Raw genomic sequence first — 20411 nt, forward strand, 5'->3', positions numbered from 1 at the left:
TATGGCATTTTTATTATTAATTTTTTTTATTAGTAATGGCAGCGATCTGCAATTTTTATCGTGACTGCGACATTATGGCGGACACATCGGACACTTTTGACACTATTGATCTCTGTCATGACACAAGGCAGAATGGGGAAATGCCTTGTTTACATAGGCATCTCCCCGTTCTACCTCTCCACACCGCAATCGCGGGCCGCCAAAGAACATCGAGTCGGCAGTGTGCACGCCCAAAAGGCGGCAGATTTAAAGGGATATACCTGTACGCCCATTTGCCTGCCTGTGCCAATCTGCCGACTTACATCTGTGTGCGCCAGTCGGCAAGCGGTTAAGGGGGCGTGACAAGGGGTGTGTCCTATCCCTGCATACTTTTGCTAATAGGTGTCCCTCATTCCCATCTCAAAAAGTTGGGAGGTATGTGTTAGATGGGACCTCCTTAGAGAAGAGGCTTTGGGGGACCAGTTGCACAGCGTGAAGGAAGCCTGATGGAGCAAGGAATAAAGTAGGCATTACACCTTATTCCTCTACCCTAAGACTAGTATTTATTTATTTGCTGTGAATGGGGGGGCACTGCAAACAATTCTTGGATTTGAACTTGGTGTACGCTTTTTGCAGTACAACAGAACTCAGAGAATGAGAATCAGCACGAGGAGCGAGTTCGGTGTGTTGCTGTGCAAGCAGCACACTGATAGAAGGAAAGAGCTGAGTGGCAGAGAGATAAGCTCAATAGTGTGCTGCTTCTCCTTTCTTCTGGCCATAGACATTGTGAGAAGGGGGGGGGGGTGGTGATATGAAAGTAAAAGTGAAACTGCAGCAGATCCCTTTCAGGCAGTACTTTACTGTGTAGCAGAGCTGTGTAAATCCCACAACTGGATGGACAGAAATATGAATGCTATAGGTAAAACAGCTCTCATATATGCATTTCAGCTGTGTATTTAGCTGTTTGTTCAGCTTTAAAAATGTTTTATGTAGAACTGGATTGTACCTCAATGCACAAAAGCCTCCTAGGCAAAATTGTACTTGAAGCTTTGTGAAGAAGATCCTTTGTCCTGCCCACATAACTCATCAGTGAAAAAACAAAGTCATTTCCAGGCTCACAGGATCGAATCATTCTTCCAAACTATTATGGCTGTGAGCGGTTAGCATCAAACAGCAAGCATAGAAGAGTCAGTCCGCTCACTGACAGTTGCAGGACTTCTTGGCCCCGTTTTATGGGGCCCATTTAAATGTTGGCATCCCATTGGCACTTTTTCCTGCATTTATGTGTGTTGCTTTAAAGCAGCCTATTCAAATGAATGGGCTGGAAACGCACCACAACGACCCCCCAAAAATGGACATGCACTGGACCAAGATTCAAGCTCAAATCCTGGTGCCTTTGCAGTTCTTGGTTATGTTCACAAATCAGCCCTTGCTGCAGCTACTCCCCTTGTGACTTGTGACTACAAAATTACAGTGTTGCAGTCTACTCACCAAGGGAAAGGAGACTGAGAAAATGCTTCCTCATGCCTGCAGCAGACTGATGTCATCATTTCTGCCTAGACAAAGTCACTAAACAGGAGCTTATGGGCTCATGTTAATGGTAAAAAGGTACAACTTTTAATGATAATGTGGTGGATATTGTAACTTGTCAGTTGGGATGAGCTCAGGTGTGATCAGATCTTAGTCCAAGCCCAGCTAAGCAAGCCCACTAGGAAGCTGTCACCTGTACTTGGCTTATCATAAGTGGCTCAAGGCAATCCCGACAGTACAGCCGCATGTATATACACCCATTGTGAACGTGCGACTGCAGGAGACTGAATGTTCCAGCCGCAGATGATTGTTCAGGTTCATTACTGCTAGCAAGGTGTGTCAGCCAGATTTGTGAAAATTGCTAAGAGGTCCACTGCAAGGTTCCATCAACACTATAGTGCTGCGTTAACACACGTTGCATTAAAGTGGAACTGAAATCTAAAAAGAGACAACTGTAAGGAGGCAGGCTCTTTATTGCAGAAAATTCACGCAATGGCTCTTCTGCAACAAAACAAAGTTAAATCTAAAATATCAGAGCTGCGCTAACAAAAATTGAGTTAAATAAACGTCAACGTGTGTGATTGTCAATTGTAAAGGAATTCCACAGTGAAGACACCAATGTTGTACAGTATATAAAAAAGAAAAAAAACGAATAAAGATACAAGAAAGTCCACGTGAATCCACCAAATTCTCTTAAAGAGATTGGTAAATGTAGTGAATGTCCATCACCGTTTCCCATCCTTGTGCAAAACCGCCACCTTCAATGGTAAAAATGCATGCTTACCACTGTGAGTGACCTTCTATCACTAGAAAGGTCTACAAGGCTCAAATCTTAATCCTCCAAGGGTAAATCATTAAAAATCGCTCCAAAATCTCTCCATAGGGGGCAGGGAATGTGTGGTAATCCTCCGCCAGATATCCTTTCACATAATTGGTCATATGGAAACAAGTTGCGCCAATAGAGCAATATCCTTTATATAGTCTATTTAAACAATAAAATCACACTTCGCCGGCAATTTACATAACACCCCCACTTCCGGGATCACTGAGAGGCGATGACGTATGCATGCAGCTTCGTCCCACGGTGTTTCGTCCCACGTGTTTCGTCACTCGTGACGTCATCCGGGGCACCACAAAATAAAGCTGCCTGCTTCTCGCAATCTTCTGTAGAAAGTATAGTAAGCTGCGCATGCGCACCTCAGTTTACATTCCAGCATAGTGTGCTAGGGTGACTACATTCCTGCACATGCACAGGAGTGATGTCATCCCACACTAGACAATCGAAACGGCAGAAGACCGGCACCAAAAAAGGTGCATGTAATATTTTTGGTACTGCGCTCCGTTATATATGAATGCACTACTGAACATCATGCTGTGCTGAAAGGCATGTCAGTTGGCTAGGTGCATCGAGATGCGATTTAAAATGAATGGCAGCCCAACCAAAGTGCGTAACGTGCGTTACCTTAGACCAGAGGTCACCAAACTTTCTAAACAAAGGGCCAGTTTATTGTCCTTTCCATAGACTTTGGAAATTTTCCTAGCAAAATTTTTACTGGCATCATTGGGAGTAAACATCACCCCATTTGGTATTAGGGGTGGGAATAGTGAAATCAGTTGGCAGAATAGTGTCTCGTATCAGTGGGAGGACTAGAGCCACAAAGGCTGGGTAAAGGCAAGCAAAGCGCTGCATCCAGCCCCCAGGGCTCAGTTTTGAGACCACTGGCCTAGTGTGAATAGAAGAGTTAGGTAGCTAAGTGAATGTATATGATAGATTCACATTAAACTATACCTTATAAATCATAGCTGGTTGGTGTTTTGCATCTGATTCTGGGTTGGTGTTGTTGCATACCAAAAGCAAACCGGGATTTATCTGACAGAAGGGAGGCTGTGCAATGAAGCTTAGGTCCAAGCTGGCAGTAAAATATGGTTGTGAAGCATTGTGATAAAGGTGTCCGCCATAGAACCAGCACTGATATTTAGATTGTAAGAAATTTTAAATAAAAGTGTCGCTAAAAGCATTTTTTTTTCTAGTTTTGGATGGAGTGGAGAGGGATTAAAACTCCTGTCAGAATGTATTGCCATCTGTGCCCCCCGTTAGGGAGATTCACTCTTTCTGTTTGTCCTGGTGACCATTATCATTAAAAGTGAAAGTAAAAGGAAATCACAAATTTTGAGTTGACATCAGAACAGGAATAAAGGGAAAATTTTACAATGGGGACACCAGTTCTGGTGACACCCCGTTTCCCCTAACTTTGCAGGAGTTCCCTCTTACTTCCTATTTTGGCTATGGGACAGGAAGTGATAGGGAAGTCACCCCAAACTGTCACAGATGGCAAAAAACCTGACAGGGGTTATAACATCCCCGTACTCTATCCGAAATGAAAAAAGTTTTGCCTTTAGTGACACTTTAGGAGTGCAGGTATACTGCAGAGAAGGCATATTTTATGATCCCCTTGGGAAGCCTATAGGTCTGTTTATCCCGACCTGGAAATTTGTAAAAGTAAAAATCCAGACTGTCACTGCTGATCTCTATTTTTTTTTAAAAAAAGCTAATTGCCTGGTTGCCATGCTGATCCAAAAGGCCTTATCAATTTCTGAGAAGCGGAGTTTTGTCGGCTGATGTCAAAGAGCCAGTGCAGGCTCTGCAGAGATCCTGACCGGCAGCTGGCTGAGCCTTTCAGTGGAGCACTGAGAGCCCAAGCCAGCCGCTCCCGCCCCCTCCACAGTCCGGCGCACAGTGAGCACTGGAGGGGCAGAGCAGAGAGCCGCTGACTAACAGTGAACACTCTCCACTCAGAGCAGACGTGAGAACTGAGCAATCGGTGGTCTTTGATCACTCAGTTCTCAGTGTAGAGCCAGCAGAAGACAACTCGGATCGATGCTGCAGACATCTAGGTGAGTATTTATGTTTAATTTATTTTTTATTCTAGCACTTCTCTTAAAGGCTAAATGTGTGAACTTTTTTCGATCAATCAGTATGTTACCTATTTTCATATATTCATTCTCTTTACAGGTGAGACTCTAAAAGGAACATTTTCTTTTTTCTTGGTTGGTTATCTCAGCCACGCTGGTGAAAAATTGCAAGGACACAATCACTGCCCATCTCATGTCTCTCATGGAAAAACACAAAGTGAAGCGGCAGAGGTTAGATCGGATATTTGAAGGTAAGTCCATCTCCTCTCAATTTCAATGCTTGTAACCCATCTAAAAAATTACAGATGGAAGCTGGCACCGTCTAACACCCACAGAGCATTCTGACAGTGATGTTCACAGGTGCATATAAGTGTTCACAGATGTATATAATGTCTATACAACTCCCTTGGAGCTGGCTCACTGCTAATGCTGGCTCGCATCTGGAATTTGTGAAGGAACATAAGTGGTATTTAGAACTAATGTGGAGAGTTAATAACCAGAAGTTGAAAATAGGGGTTAAGACAGGAGTCTTCTAACCTGTAAGTAACATCTAAAAGTTCCTATAAGTAATTATTTTATTAAGTAGGAAATGAGTGCTGGCAGGGTTGAAGGTTTTGCTCAGTGCACAGTGTGCCACCTGTATGTAAAATTGATGCAACAACTCCAGGATGCAGCCCATCTAGTAGGGGTAGTGAGGGGAGTGCAGGTAGGTGTATACAGTTGGTGGTAATAGGGGATTCTATAATCAGAAGGACTGATAGATTAATTTGTCCCCAGGAACGCCTCAACTTAATGGTTTGCTGTCTCCCTGGTGCTAGGTTTCGGCATGTGGTGGTTCGGCATGTGGTGGAAAGGGTTGATAAATTACTGGGAGGGGCTGGGCACAACCCCCCAGCTGTCTTGGTCCATGTTGGAACCAATGACAGAATACATGGAAGGTGGAGGCTCCTTAAGAATCAATTTAAAGAACTAGACTGCAAGTTGAAGGGAAGGACGTCCAAGGTGATATTCTCTGAAATATTGCCTGTGCCATGCGCAACAAAGGAAAGACAGGGGGAGATTAGAGACCTGAATGCATGGCTTAAGATCTGGCATAAGAAGGAAGGGCTTGGGTTTCTAGAGCACTGGAATGACTTTTTTATTGGAGTACAACCTATATGCTAAAGATGGTTTGCCCCTGAATGAAAGGGGGTCTGCTGTGCTGGGGGAGAGGTTTATGGGAAGGTTGGAGGAGTATTTAAACTAGGATTGAGGGGGGAAGAGTGAACTAGAATTCAATCGAACAGACAGGTCAGTTAAGGGTCAGACATTATTGGAGGGTGGAATGGGGATAGATGGGGGAGCGTTATGGCAGATGATAAGAAGGTTTGCATGTTGCAAACAACCATTGGAAATTATAGTGCTATTTGTACTACTAAAAAAGATATGCAAAAACCAGAGCAAAATGTAATAATGCATTAAAGTGTTTGTTCACCAATACCAGAAGTCTTCCAAGCAAAATAGGCAAGTTGGAAGCTCTGGTGCACGAGGAGAGCTATGATGTAATCCATATTGCTGAATCTTGGCTACGTTCCTCACATGACTGGACTATTAAAGTGGTTGTAAACCCTTACAAACCACTTTTTACTACAGGTAAGCCTATAATAAGGCTTATCTGTAGCTACCGTGGATATCTCCTAAACCTGCACAGTTTAAGAGATATCCCTTGTATCAGCATGTCTTTGGCACCGACGTCTTTGGCACATGCGCACTGAAGCAATAGCTCGTTCGTGCCATTGCTTTAGCTGACGTGCCATTACCGGCGGCTCCCGCACGCATGCGCGGGAATGACGTCCTCGCGGCTTTGGCCAATCACAGCACTCGAGCCTGCGATACCCGAAAATAACTCCGGGAGACATGTCACCGGGCAGAGCAGTGTGCCGGGACCGCTGCGGGGGCTTTCATCTAAGGTAAGTGTTTCATAATAATGAGCTAGTATGCTATGCATACTAGCTCATTATGCCTTTTTCTTGCAGGTTTTTTCTTTTATTTATTTTTTGTGGGTTTACAACCACTTTAATATTCTTGGCTATGCAATTTTTTGGAGAGACAGGATAAAAAGGAAAGGTGGCAGTGTCTGTCTCTATGTGAGAAGTGATCTCAAAGCGAGTGTGAATAAGGACCTAATTGATGGAGAGTGTGATGTGGCTGAAGCATTATGGGTGGAACTGCATATAGATGTGCGTAGTTCAAAGTTAATCATTGGAGTTTGTTATAGACCACCCAATGTTAATGAGGAGGTGGAGACTCAGCTCCTTGCACAGATGGAAAGGGCTACAAGGGCTGGGGCAGTGATAATAATGGGGGATTTTAACTACCCGGAAATTGACTGGAGTAATGGCACTGCTGGGACAGTTAAAGGGCAACAATTTATAAACCTATTACAGGACAATTTTATGGTCCAGTTTATTGAGGCTCCAACTAGGAATGACGCTCTGCTGGACCTGTTAATCTCAAACCATGCAGAATTTATAACCAATTTTCATATAAAGGAACATCTGGGTAGCAGTGAGCATAACATGATTTAATTTGATGTTAGCTGTAAGCAAAAAACACATATGGGAAAGATAAAAACACAACTTTAAGAGAGCAAATTTTCCAAGGATGAGGGCTGCTCTCCAGGACTTAGACTGGGAGGGAATATTGACATAGATGAACACAGAACAGAAATGGGAATTATTCAAAAAGACTGTATGTGAACTCACTGCAAAGTATATTCCCATGGGCAATACGTTTAAAAGGCTAAAAATAAAACCTATGTGGCTCACGGCCAAAGTTAAAAAAGCTATAAATAATAAGAAAAGAGCTTTTAAAAAAATATAAAAATGAAGGAACACTATCATTTAAATGTTACAAAGAATATAACAGAATATGTAAAAAGGAAATCAAGGATGCAAAAATTCAGAACAAACCACAGATTGCAAAAGATAGTAGGACAAACACCCAAAAATTCTTAAAATATAATAGTAAAAAGGTCAGGTCTGAGCATGTAGGCCCTTTACAAAATAATCTAGAGAGGGTGACTGGGCACAAAGAGAAGGCAAATTTATTCAAAACGTTCTTCAGTTCTGTGTTTACAAATCAGCATGGGGGAGCTCAAGTCCATAATCGGGATGGTATTGACACCGCCCCATATGATCCACAATGGCTCAAAAGTGATATGGTCCAGAAATATTTAGACAGAATAAAGGTGGATAAAACACCTGGACCAGGTGGAATCCACCCACAGATCCTACAAGAATTGAGCTCTGTCATTTCAAAGCCATTGTATCTAATTTTTAGGGACTCATTAATGACTGGAATAGTACCACTGGATTGGCGTAGGGCCAATGTGGTGCCTATATTTTAAAGGGGAACAAAGTCTTTACCATGTAACTATAGACCTGTTAGTTTAACTTCTATAGTTGGGAAGATACTGGAGAGTTTAACAAAAGACCACATAGATGAATTCTTGCCGGGAAAAAATATTTTAAGCAACAGACAGCATGGTTTCATGAAAGACAGTTGTCAAACAAATCTGATTTCGTTTTATGAAGAGGTAAGTAAAACCTTGGACAGAGGGGTGGCTGTGGACGTAGTATACTTGGATTTTGCAAAAGTGTTCGATACAGTTCCCCACACACGGCTAATATGTAAGGTAAAGTCTACAGGCTTGGAAATATCAGTTTGTAAATGGATAGAAAACTGGCTAAAAAAACGAATTCTAAAACTTTTCTACAAGGTAAAGCAGTGAGTGTACAGCTTGTATAACAGTGTAAATTTTCTGTCCCCTCAAAATAACTCAACTCACAGCCATTAATGTCTAAACTGCTGGCAACGAAAGTTAGTACACCCCTAAGTACAAATGTCCAAAATGTCAAAATTAGGCCCAAAGTGGTCAGTATTTTGTGTGGCCACTATTATTTTCCAGCACTGCCTTAACCTTCTTGGGCATGGAGTTCACCGGAGTTCTCCAATTTGATGCAGTATGCGACGTATGGTTTGAGCACTGACAGGCTGACCCCCCACCCCTTTGACCTCTGGATATGACGGTAAGCACGCGCACTCAACTTCTTTGGTCAACCATGGCGAGGCCTGTTCTGAGTGTAAGCTGTCCTGTTAAACCGCTTGGCCCCCATGCTGCAGCTCAGTTTCAGGGTCTTGGCAATTTGCTTATAGCCTAGGCCATCTTTATGTAGAGCAACAATTCTTTTTTTCAGATCCTTAGAGAGTTCTTTACCATAAGGTGCCATGTTAAACTTCCAGTGACCAGTATGAGAGAGTGAGATCGATAAGACCAAATTTAACACTCCTGCTGCCCATTCACACCTGAGACCTCGTAACAATAACGAGTCACATGACACCGGGGGGTGGAAATAGCTAATTGGGTCCAATTTGGACACTTAGGGGTGTACTCACTTTTGCTGCCAGTGGTTTAGACATTAATGGCTTTGTGTTGAGTTATTTTGAGAGGACAGCAAATTTACACTGTTATACAAGCTGTACACAAACTACTTTACATTGTAGCAAAGTGTCATTTCTTCAGTGTTGTCACATGAAAAGATATAATAAAATATTTACAAAAATTGTCAGGGGTGTACTCACTTTTGTGAGATAATGTATAAGGGGTCCATTTACTGAACTTGGTGTTGGGTCACTTTACGGTCAACACAGAGGACAAGGGGGCACTTTTTACCCTTGGGGTAAAGAGATTTCATCTCCAAATACTGAGGGACTTCATAGGCAACTAATGAACAGTTTAATAGAAAAAAATATAGAAATGTATTAATATAAAATATTTTTATATACATTCCTATATTTTTTTCTATTAAGCTGTTCATTAATTGCCTATAAAGTCCCTTTGTATTTCCTTAGGGGGTACTCCTTATATAATATTGTTCAAAGTGGGATGTTGGCAACAACTGGGTCTTCTCGGTTGCATTTTCATAAACCTTTTAAAGCCAAATTTGTGGTGCAGGCGGGTAAATTTGACATGACATGTCAAATCGCATGTCAAAACTCTCCACTGTGAGCCAGGGCAAAATGTGGAAAATTTCAAGGGATGTGAATACTTTTTCAAGGAACTGTACAATGACTACCAATATAAGGGGCAATTTTCCACTAACCACCACTTCTACACTGACCAGTGTTAGTGGACTAATGGACACCACAGTTTTTACTGTCTGCCTTTCTCTACTGCAATTATTCTTCATTTAAAGACTATTACTGAAAATCCCTTGGGGCCCTCCAGTTCACCAGAGCTAGTGTCCCCATCGGAAGATTTCCCCTCTATTACTTTTCTGGGGACAACCCAAATTTGTGTTTTTCTTTTACTTTCACTTGCAATGATAATGGTAAACAGGACAATTAGAGAGGGCAAATCTCTTGGTAATGGGGGCACAGACAGTGTTCTAATCCATCTCCAATCTATCCAAAACTGAAAGAAACATTTTGCTTTTTGTTATACTTTAAGGCAGGCATCACTAAATGGTGGACCGCGGTCCAGGTCCAGACCCAATTACTGTCCCACCTGGACCGCAGGGGTTGCGCCATTAAGGAGCCTGTTCTTCTCTCAGCCATCACTGTTGTCATCTGTGCAAAGGCAGCAGCGGGAGGAAGGGCGAGAGCTGCCCGTGGTAAACAAGCAGGTGATTGTTTGTTAGGATGCAGGGTGGTCCAAGCAACCAATCCCCAGCTTGCAGCTCCCACCCTCCATTCAGATCTGTTGTGACCCCCCCCCCCCCGTCTGTGTAAGGTAGGGGAGATGTAAAAGGGGGACTGAGGGAGTTAGTGTGAAGAGGGGGTAATGTGGGAGAGCGAGCTGAGAACAGTAATGTGGGAAGGGGGCCCAAGGACATTATTGTGGGGGAGCTAAGTACTGTAATGGGGTACTGAGGACAGTAATGTGGGGGAGCTGAATACTGTATTGGGGGCCTGAGGACAATAATGTGGGGGAGCTGAGTACTGTAATGGGGGGACTGAGAACTGCAATGATTGGGCTGAGGACAGCAATGGGGGGCTGAGGATAGTAAGGTGGAAGAAGGACATACTATAATGGGGCGCTGAGGACAGTAACGTGGGTGAGCTGAGGACAGTAATGGGGGGGGGGGGGGCTGAGGACAGTAATGTGGGAAAACTGAGTACTATAATGGGTAGCTGAGGACAGTAATGTGACAGGGCACGGGGACAGTAATGTGGGGGGCCCGAGGACAGTAATGTGGGGGAGCTGAGTATAGTAATGGGGGGCTGATGACAGTAATGTGGGGGAGCTGAGTACTGTAATGGGGGGTTGAGGACAGTAATATGGAGGGGTGCTGAGGACTGTAATGTGGGGGAGCTGAATACTGTATTGGGGGCCTGAGGACAATAATGTGGGGGAGCTGAGTACTGTAATGGGGGGACTGAGAACTGCAATGATTGGGCTGAGGACAGCAATGGGGGGCTGAGGATAGTAAGGTGGAAGAAGGACATACTATAATGGGGCGCTGAGGACAGTAACGTGGGTGAGCTGAGGACAGTAATGGGGGGGGCTGAGGACAGTAATGTGGGAAAACTGAGTACTATAATGGGTAGCTGAGGACAGTAATGTGACAGGGCAGGGGGACAGTAATGTGGGGGGCCCGAGGACAGTAATGTGGGGGAGCTGAGTATAGTAATGGGGGGCTGATGACAGTAATGTGGGGGAGCTGAGTACTGTAATGGGGGGTTGAGGACAGTAATATGGAGGGGTGCTGAGGACTGTAATGTGTGGGGGCTGAGGACAATACTGTTGAAGGGGGTTGAAGTCAAGGTGGTATGGAGAACACTACTGTGAAAAGGAAGATCTTGATGTGAAGGGAAGAGAACTGTGATGTGCAGTGGGCACTGCAGACACTGGTGTAAGGATGGGATTGTGATATGGGGCTCGGTTCAGATCTGTGCATGTGCATTTGCACGCTCATGTCACAGGTAGTTCAGCCCAATCATTTTAATGAGAGCTGCACTACACATGGGAAATGTGGGGAAACAAGTCCCTTACCCTTTTTTTTTAAATTGCGCAGCACCAAGCTGCATGGTGCTGCAGGACTACGTGGTTTGGCGCACGCATGTGCTAAAGTGTGGCATGTTCCTCTGCCGGATGGGAACATGTCCAATTTAGCTTGCGTTCCCCAGCTGCAGAGCTGGGAACGCCTAGGAGAAGAGGGTGCCGTGATGTGAAGGATCCGAGTCATCGCACAAACATGCGATTCGGACCTCTGCTGGAAGAAGATTTTACTACCCGGACCTCTGTGAATTTTAATTCAGTAACCTTGGCTTTAAGGGTTCCTCAGGGGTCAAAAAGGTTGAGAAAGCTTGATGTACACATTCCATGGTGGGTGTCTGCCCTTTCTGTGCAAGTATAAATGGAGTATTTTTCTTACACTCATTAGAACCGAAGAAGTCACTAGGATAAGCTAAGAAATGTCTGCAAAATTACAGAACAAGTCCGCTTGAATGTGAATATCTTTATCAGAAATGGGTGCAGAATAGGTTTTCTGTATATGAATCGTGATGGCATGTATCTTGTGATATCTGCTGCAGGTGGGACTTTTAGCTTTAAAAGTTTAAAAAAAGAATACAAGAGATACAAAATACAAAAGAATACAAGTTAAAAAAAGAATACAGGTTCACTTTAAAGTGGTTATAAAATTTGAACAAAGCATTTCCCTCTATAGTATTTACTTGTCTCAATTAAGAGCACTAAGTGCCATTTTTGTCTACTGCCTCGTTCCTCTGCTATCTGCATGAATCAGTTCTGAAAATTTTTCCTGACGCATGAATCAGTTCTGACAATTTTTCCTGGCACCAAGAGAAAAAAAGGTGACAAGAGAGGGAGCTCCAGCATACAGCCTGTGATTGACAGCCTCAGCTCTGTTCTGGTGTACTGTGCGGAGGGGGGGGTGTCCCTTCCCTCCAATAAGGGCCTCAGAGCTCTCCTCTCTGAGCTCTGCAGTGTGTCATTTCAGCTCTCTAACCCTTGCTTTCTAAAAGCTCAGACAAGCTTTGTAAATTGTGGACTTTCAACAGATGTAGTGAAGAAAATATGGCAGATAAACAGATACAACTTATGTAGGAGGATTTGTTTCATCTCTGTGTATCAGCTGAGGCTAGTCACTTCACAGGGTATATGTAAGGGTTTACAACCACTTTAAAGAGGACAGCTGTATAATACAGTTTGTAAAGTGAGTACAAAGAATATCCGGAGCTAACAGCGGTGCTTTTCACTCTAGTATTTAATTATATGAAAATTGGAATTGGGTATTATTCACAGATAGTGATTTTTTCAGCGTAAACATAATGCCAGGTTTTTTTTTTTATTTACTACAAGCAATGTCATAAAAAATGAAAAAGAATGTTAGATGTGCTTTGAGGTTTGAAATTGAGCTGAAACATTTCACAAAATTGGAATACTTCCAAAGAATTGTATAGCATTAGAAAGCATAATTCCTCAATATAAATTACACTGCTTTACCAGGCTCAATTATAGGGGCTACTAGAGCAATAAAAATAGCACCACTAAAAGAAAAAAAAATCAATGCTTAGATGAAGCAGCGTGAAATCTAGAACTGATTTTTCCCTTTTAAAATAGCGTGATTAAAATAAATTGTTTTTCTTCCCACTTGGGAATATATCTAATGCTCAAGCCCATATGTCCTTACTTAATAAATGACAAAGTGCTGGTGATAACCTGCCATCAGAGAAATAAATAGGCTGCATTTTGCCTTCTGATAATGTTGGTTGCCTGGCTATAATGATGATCCTTTGCCTTGATTTCTGAATCACTGTACTGCAACAGGAGCCTTGGACTCAGAAGATAGTGAAGTGAGACATAGACAAGTAGCATTTTGAGAAGAAATTGAGTAGTGACAGTTTATAGCTGTAATCCAGGTAGATGTAAAAGTCACAAATGAATGCAACTTTGTAATTAAGGATATATTTCTTTATCGTACATCACGGGACACAGAGCCACAGTAATTACTGTATGGGTTATATAGGCACCTTTAGGTGATGGACACTGGCACACCCTAGACAGGAAGTTTAACCCCCTATATAACCCCTCCCATTACCGGGAGTACCTCAGTTTTTTCGCCAGTGTCTTAGGCGTGGACTTTCAGGCTCAGTGATATTGATTGATTAATGCAAGGAAGCCAGCTTCCAGAGTCATTTATTATAGAGTCTGGAAGGCATATGTTTCCTGGTGTGAATCCAGGGGTTGGCACCCCAGAAAGTATGTCATAGGTAGAATCCTTGCCTTTCTGCAAATGGGGTTAGAGAGGAAGCTGGCCTTGAGTACTATCAAAGGCCAAGTCTTGGCTTTATCGGTATTGTTTCAACTACCACTTGCTTCGCATCCTTTGGTTCGTAGCTTTATTCAGGGGGTAACACGGCTTAATCAACCGGTTAGGTCACCCCTGAACCCTTGGGACTTGAATTTAGTTCTGTCGGCATTATAGAAATAGCCTTTTGAGCCGATACAACATATTCCCTTGGTCCTTTTGACAAGGAAGCTAGTTTTTCTGGTAGCCATATCTTCTGCAAGAAGGGTATCAGAATTGGTTGCTCTTTCTTGTAAAGAGCCATATTTAATTATTCACGAGGAAAGAGTAGTATTGCGTCTTCATCCTAGCTTTCTACCGAAGGTGGTTTCAGGTTTTCATCTAAACCAGGATATTGTTCTACCTTCATTTTTTCCAGAACCTTGTTCTACAGAAAAAAAGTCGCTACATACTCTGGATGTAGTGAGAGTAGTCAAAATCTATTTGGAAGCGACTGCTCAGATTCGGAAAACAGATGTTTTGTTTGTGTTGCCTGAAGGTGCTAGAAAAGGACAAGCAGCGTCGAAATCTACTATTGCTAAGTGGATTCATCAAGTAATTATTCAAGCTCATGGTTTGAAGAGAAAAATTCCACCTTTTCAAATCAAAGCGCACTCCACCAGGGCTGTTAGTGCTTCGTGGGCAGTGCATTACCAAGCCTCCATGGCTCAGATCTGCAAGGCCGCAACTTGGTCTTCAGTCCATACTTTCACCATATTCTGTCAGGTGGATGTAAGAAGGCATGAGGATATCGCCTTTGGGCGCAGTGTGTGTCTCCCTCCCCTCAGATAGCATTGCTCTGGGACAACCAGTAATTACTGTGGCTCTGTGTCCCGTGATGTACGATAAAGAAAATAGGATTTTTATAACAGCTTACCTGTAAAATCCTATTCTTGGAGTACACCAGGGGACACAGAGGTCCCCTCCCCTCTTTCTGGTTACACATGTATTGCTTTTCTACAAAACTGAGGTACTCCCGGTAAGGGGAGGGGTTATATAGGGGGTTAAACTTCCTGTCTAGGGTGTGCCAGTGTCCATCACCTAAAGGTGCCTATATAACCCATACAGTAATTACTGTGGCTCTGTGTCCCGTGATGTACTCCAAGAAAAGGATTTTACAGGTAAGCTGTTATAAAAATCCTATTTTTTTAAGGAAAGCAATGCTAGTACAGAAATTTGACCTGGTATCAGCCTTTTTGCTGTCCCTGTGCAGCAGAGCTCAGACTGGAGAAGAAGCCCAATGAACCAATTAGGTTGCTGATAGGAGGGGAGAGCAGAGTTACAGAGAGATAAGCTCACCAGTCTGCTATGTTGTCTTTCACTGTTCAGTCACAGGCCCGGAGGAGGGACAAACCTGTGTTGCTTAAAGAAGGGCTCCAGGCTCCTTAAGAAAAATTATAAAAGTCAGCAGCTACAAATATTGTAGCTGCTGACTTTTTTTTTATATTGGGACACTTACCTGTCCACGAATCCAGCGGTGTCATCACCCAAGCTGATCTTTCAATCAGCTCTCGGGTGCCTGCGCTGCCATCTCGGGTAAGGGAACTCCTACTGCATACGCGTAAAGCGTGCTGCGCTTTGTGAATGGCCTGGTGGCGGGGGGAAGGAAGAGGGGAGCCATACTTCCAGATGACTTTGTCGCGGCAAAGTCACATGGAAGTGGGGATGGGTACCTGTCAAAACAAGGTACCCGCTCCCTCCACCCATCCAGAAGTTGCCAAATGTGGCAGCGGAGGGGGGAATAAGCAGAGCTTCCCCTTTTGGGTGGAGCTCTGCTTTAAGTGCAGCAGAGGAAAATCAGCTCTTTGGCTCTTTAAAACAGGGCTGTGCTGTGTGGTATAGTGGTGTATATCTCAGGAATAGATAGAAGTTCAAATCGTTTAGGGCCACATCCGGCCCGGGGGCTATACTTGCCTTTATCTGGCCCTTGGGGCACTATTCCAGCAAGTGACACCAATAATGAAGCACCTTTCCCCCTACTGACACCATCAGTGGAGCACTATTCTCATTGATATTGACAATGGAGTACTTTTCCTCCCATTAAAACTAATGACGGGGCACTGATGCCGGGGAATTTTTTACTCACACCAGCCACAGTCCGGCCCCCATAAAGCCTAAAGGACAGTAAACCGGCCCTTTGCTTAGAAAGTTTGGAGACACCCTGGTTTAGCAGATAACATTGCTCCCATACGTGTATTTCATCTGTGCATTTAGCTGTTTGCCTGGAGTTCAGGTTTATGCTCTTCTCCTATCAAAGGGTTTCCTTTAAAGCCTAAGTTTAAGAAAATCCCTCTAAATGTGCCTTGAGTGGGTGCACGCTGTAACCGTGGAAATCCGAAGTCCTGTAATCCCTCCCATACCCCACAGCAGCAACCTTCTGGTGCTGCAGGAGGTTAATACCTTCACTGGGTCTATGAGAGGCACTCATCAAGAGTTCATACTATGCACACCCTTTCCGCCCTCTCCTCCATTTCCATATATCCTCATATTCAGCAAGAGACAGCCCACATATACACACATAGCAAGTGACAGCCCACATATATACACACAGCAAGAGACAGCCCACATATCCATACATAGCAAGTGACAGCCCACATATAGATACACAGCAAGAGACAGCCCACATATATACACACAGCAAGAGACAGCCCACATATATACACACAGCAAGAGACAGCCCACATATATACACACAGCAAGAGACAGCCCACATATATACACACAGCAAGAGACAGCCCATATATACACACAGCAAGAGACAGTCCACATATATACACACAGCAAGAGACAGCCCATATATACATACAGCAAGAGGCAGCCCACATATATACACACATAGCAAGTGTCAGCCCACATATACATACACAGCAAGAGACAGCCCACATATATACACACAGCAAGAGACAGACCACATATATACACACAGCAAGAGACAGACCACATGTATATATCCTGCAAGAGACAGCCCACATATACACACACAGCAAGAGACAACCCACATATATATACACAGCAAGAGACAGCCCACATATATACACACAGCAAGAGACAGACCACATGTATATATCCTGCAAGAGACAGCCCACATATACACACACAGCAAGAGACAACCCACATATATATACACAGCAAGAGACAGCCCACATATATACACACAGCAAGAGACCGCCCACATATATACACACAGCAAGAGACAGCCCACATATACACACACAGCAAGAGACAGTCCACATATATACACACAGCAAGATACAGTCCACATATATACACACAGCAAGAGACAGTCCACATATATACACACAGCAAGAGACAGCCCACATATATACACACAGCAAGAGACAGCCCACATATATACACACAGCAAGAGACAGCCCACATGTATATATCCAGCAAGAGACAGCCCACATATACACACACAGCAAGAGACAGCCCACATATATACACACAGCAAGAGACAGCCCACATATACACACACAGCAAGAGACAGACCACATATATACACACAGCAAGTGACAGCCCACATATACACACACAGCAAGAGACAGTCCACATATATACACACAGCAAGTGACAGCCCACATATATACACACAGCAAGTGACAGCCCACATATATACACACAGCAAGAGACAGCCCACATATATACTCACAGCAAGAGACAGCCCACATATATACACACAGCAAGAGACAGCCCACATATACACACACAGCAAGAGACAGACCACATGTATATATCCAGCAAGAGACAGCCCACATATACACACACAGCAAGAGACAACCCACATATATACACACAGCAAGAGACAGCCCACATATATACACACAGCAAGAGACAGACCACATGTATATATCCAGCAAGAGACAGCCCACATATACACACACAGCAAGAGATAGCCCACATATATACATACAGCAAGAGACAGTCCACATATATACATACAGCAAGAGACAGTCCACATATACACACACAGCAAGAGACCGCCCACATATATACATACAGCAAGAGACAGTCCACATATACACACACAGCAAGAGACAGTCCACATATACACACACAGCAAGAGACAGCCCACATATATACACACAGCAAGAGACAGCCCACATATATACACACAGCAAGAGACAGCCCACATATATACACACAGCAAGAGACAGACCACATGTATATATCCTGGCAGCATTAAGACCCCTTTCACACTGGGGCGGTTTGCAGGCGGTATTGCGCTAAAAATACCGCCTGCAAACCGCCCCTAAACGGTGGCTTTCACACTGAAGCGGTGCGCAGGCAGAATGGTGAAAAAAGTCCTGCAAACCGCTTTTTTTGGAGCGGGGAAGGAGTGGTGTATTCACCGCTCCTTCACCGCTCCTGCCCATTGAAATCAATGGGACAGCGCGGCTATTCCGCGGCAATACCGCGGCTATAGCCGCGCTGTACGAGGGATTTTAACCCTTTTTCGGCCGCCAGCGGGGGTTAAAACCGCACCGCTAGCGGCCGAATACAGCTGCAAGAACGACGGTACAGCAGCGCTAAAAATAGCGCTGTTGTACCGCCGACGCCCCCCACCGCCCCAGTGTGAAAGGGGTCTAATAGACACATATCTAAAAAGCAAGACAACAATGACAATTCCTGATTCCTTAATCTGGCAGACAGGAGTCTCAGGACAGGACACCACACCACATGGCAACTCTTCCTCACAAAAGGAACATCGGCTCTGCTACAGGGAGAGGCGGAGTGCAGCTGATATCACTCCGCCCTCCCCTCTCTTAAACCTGCAGCCAGAACTATAGGAGTGGTGTCGGCTTATGCGGCTGTCAGCTCACTCCGCTAGCTGGCAGCAGCGTAAACCAACTGTTAAAAAAAAAAGGTCCTGCTCCCTGGCAGAAAAAAAAGGCCTATGTGTGTATATATATATATATATATATATATATATATATATATATATATATATATATATGTATATGTATATATATATATATATATATATATGTATATGTATATATATGTATATGTATATATATGTATATGTATATACAGTGGGGGCGGAAAGTATTCAGACCCCCTTAAATTTTACACTCTTTGTTACATTGCAGCCATTTGATAAAATCATTTAAGTTCATTTTTTTTCCTCATTAATGTACACACAGCACCCCATCTTGACAGAAAAATACAGAATTGTTGACATTTTTGCAGATTTATTAAAAAAGAAAAACTGAAATATTACATGGTCCTAAGTATTCAGACCCTTTGCTCGGTATTTAGTAGAAGCACCCTTTTGATCTAATACAACCATGAGTCTTTTTGGGAAAGATGCAACAAGTTTTTCACACCTGGATTTGGGGATCCTCTGCCATTCCTCCTTGCAGATCCTCTCCAGTTCTGTCAGGTTGGATAGTAAAAGTAGGTGGTCAGCCATTTTTAGGCCTCTCCAGAGATGCTCAATTGGGTTTAAGTCAGGGCTCTGGCTGTGAAGCCACTCCTTTGTTATTTTAGCTGTGTGTTTAGGGTCATTGTCTTGTTGGAAGGTAAACCTTCAGCCCAGTCTGAGGTCCTGAGCACTCTGGAGAAGGTTTTCGTCCAGGATATCCCTGTACTTTGCCGCATTCATCTTTCCCTCGATTGCAAGCAGTTGTCCAGTCCGTGCAGCTGAAAAACACCCCCACAGCTTGATGCTGCCACCACCATGCTTCACTGTTGGAACTGTATTGGACAGGTGATGAGCAGTGCCTGATTTTCTCCACACATATCACTTAGAATTAAGGCCAATAAGTTCTATCTTGGTCTCATCAGACCAGAGAGTCTTATTTCTCACCATCTTGGAGCCCTTCAGGTGTTTTTTAGCAAACTCCATGCGGGCTTTCACGTGTCTTGCACTGAGGAGTGGCTTCCGTCGGGCCATTCTGCCATAAAGCCCCAACTGGTGGAGGGCTGCAGTGATGGTTGACTTTCTACAACTTTCTCCCATCTTCCGACTGCATCTCTGGAGCTCAGCCACAGTGATCTTTGGGTTCTTCTTTACCTCTCTCACCAAGGCTCTTCTCCCCTGATAGCTCAGTTTGGCCGGACAGTCAGCTCTAGGAAGGGTTCTGGTCGTCCCAGACGTCTTCCATTTAAGGATTATGGAGGCCACTGTGCTCTTAGGAACCTTAAGTGCAGCAGAATTTTTTTTGTAACCTTGGCCAGATCTGTGCCTTGCCACAATTCTGTCTCTGAGCTCTTCAGGCAGTTCCTTTGACCTCATGATTCTTATTTACTCTGACATGCACTGTGAGCTGTAAGGTCTTATATAGACAGGTGTGTGGCTTTCCTAATCAAGTCCAATCAGTATAATCAAACACAGCTGGACTCAAATGAAGGTGTAGAACCATCTGAAGGATAATCAGAAGAAATGGACAGCACCTGAGTTAAATATATGATATTAAGTCTGAATACTTAGGACCATATGATATTTCAGTTTTTCTTTTTTAATAAATCTTCAAAAATGTCACTAATTCTGTGTTTTTCTGTCAATATGGGGTGCTGTGTGTACATTAATGGGGGAAAAAATGAACTTAAATGATTTTAGCAAATGGCTGCAATATAACAAAGAGTGAAAAATTTAAGGGGGTCTGAATACTTTCCGTCCCCACTGTATATATA

At 43.6% G+C, this 20411-nt stretch overlaps 1 protein-coding gene across 1 annotated transcript in view; it reads left to right on the plus strand.

Annotated features, from left to right (window-relative positions):
• Nucleotides 1-20411, plus strand: part of CTBP1 (C-terminal binding protein 1) — a 767834-nt gene that overhangs the window by 220421 nt on the left and 527002 nt on the right. The window contains exon 2 of the mRNA XM_073610943.1: nucleotides 4523-4673. Coding sequence (XP_073467044.1) covers nucleotides 4616-4673 — 58 coding nt within the window. The 5' untranslated portion in view covers nucleotides 4523-4615. The remainder of the gene's footprint in view (nucleotides 1-4522; nucleotides 4674-20411) is intronic.

This window comes from Aquarana catesbeiana, linkage group LG01 (genome assembly GCF_042186555.1).
Source record: "Aquarana catesbeiana isolate 2022-GZ linkage group LG01, ASM4218655v1, whole genome shotgun sequence".
NCBI lineage: Eukaryota > Metazoa > Chordata > Amphibia > Anura > Ranidae > Aquarana > Aquarana catesbeiana.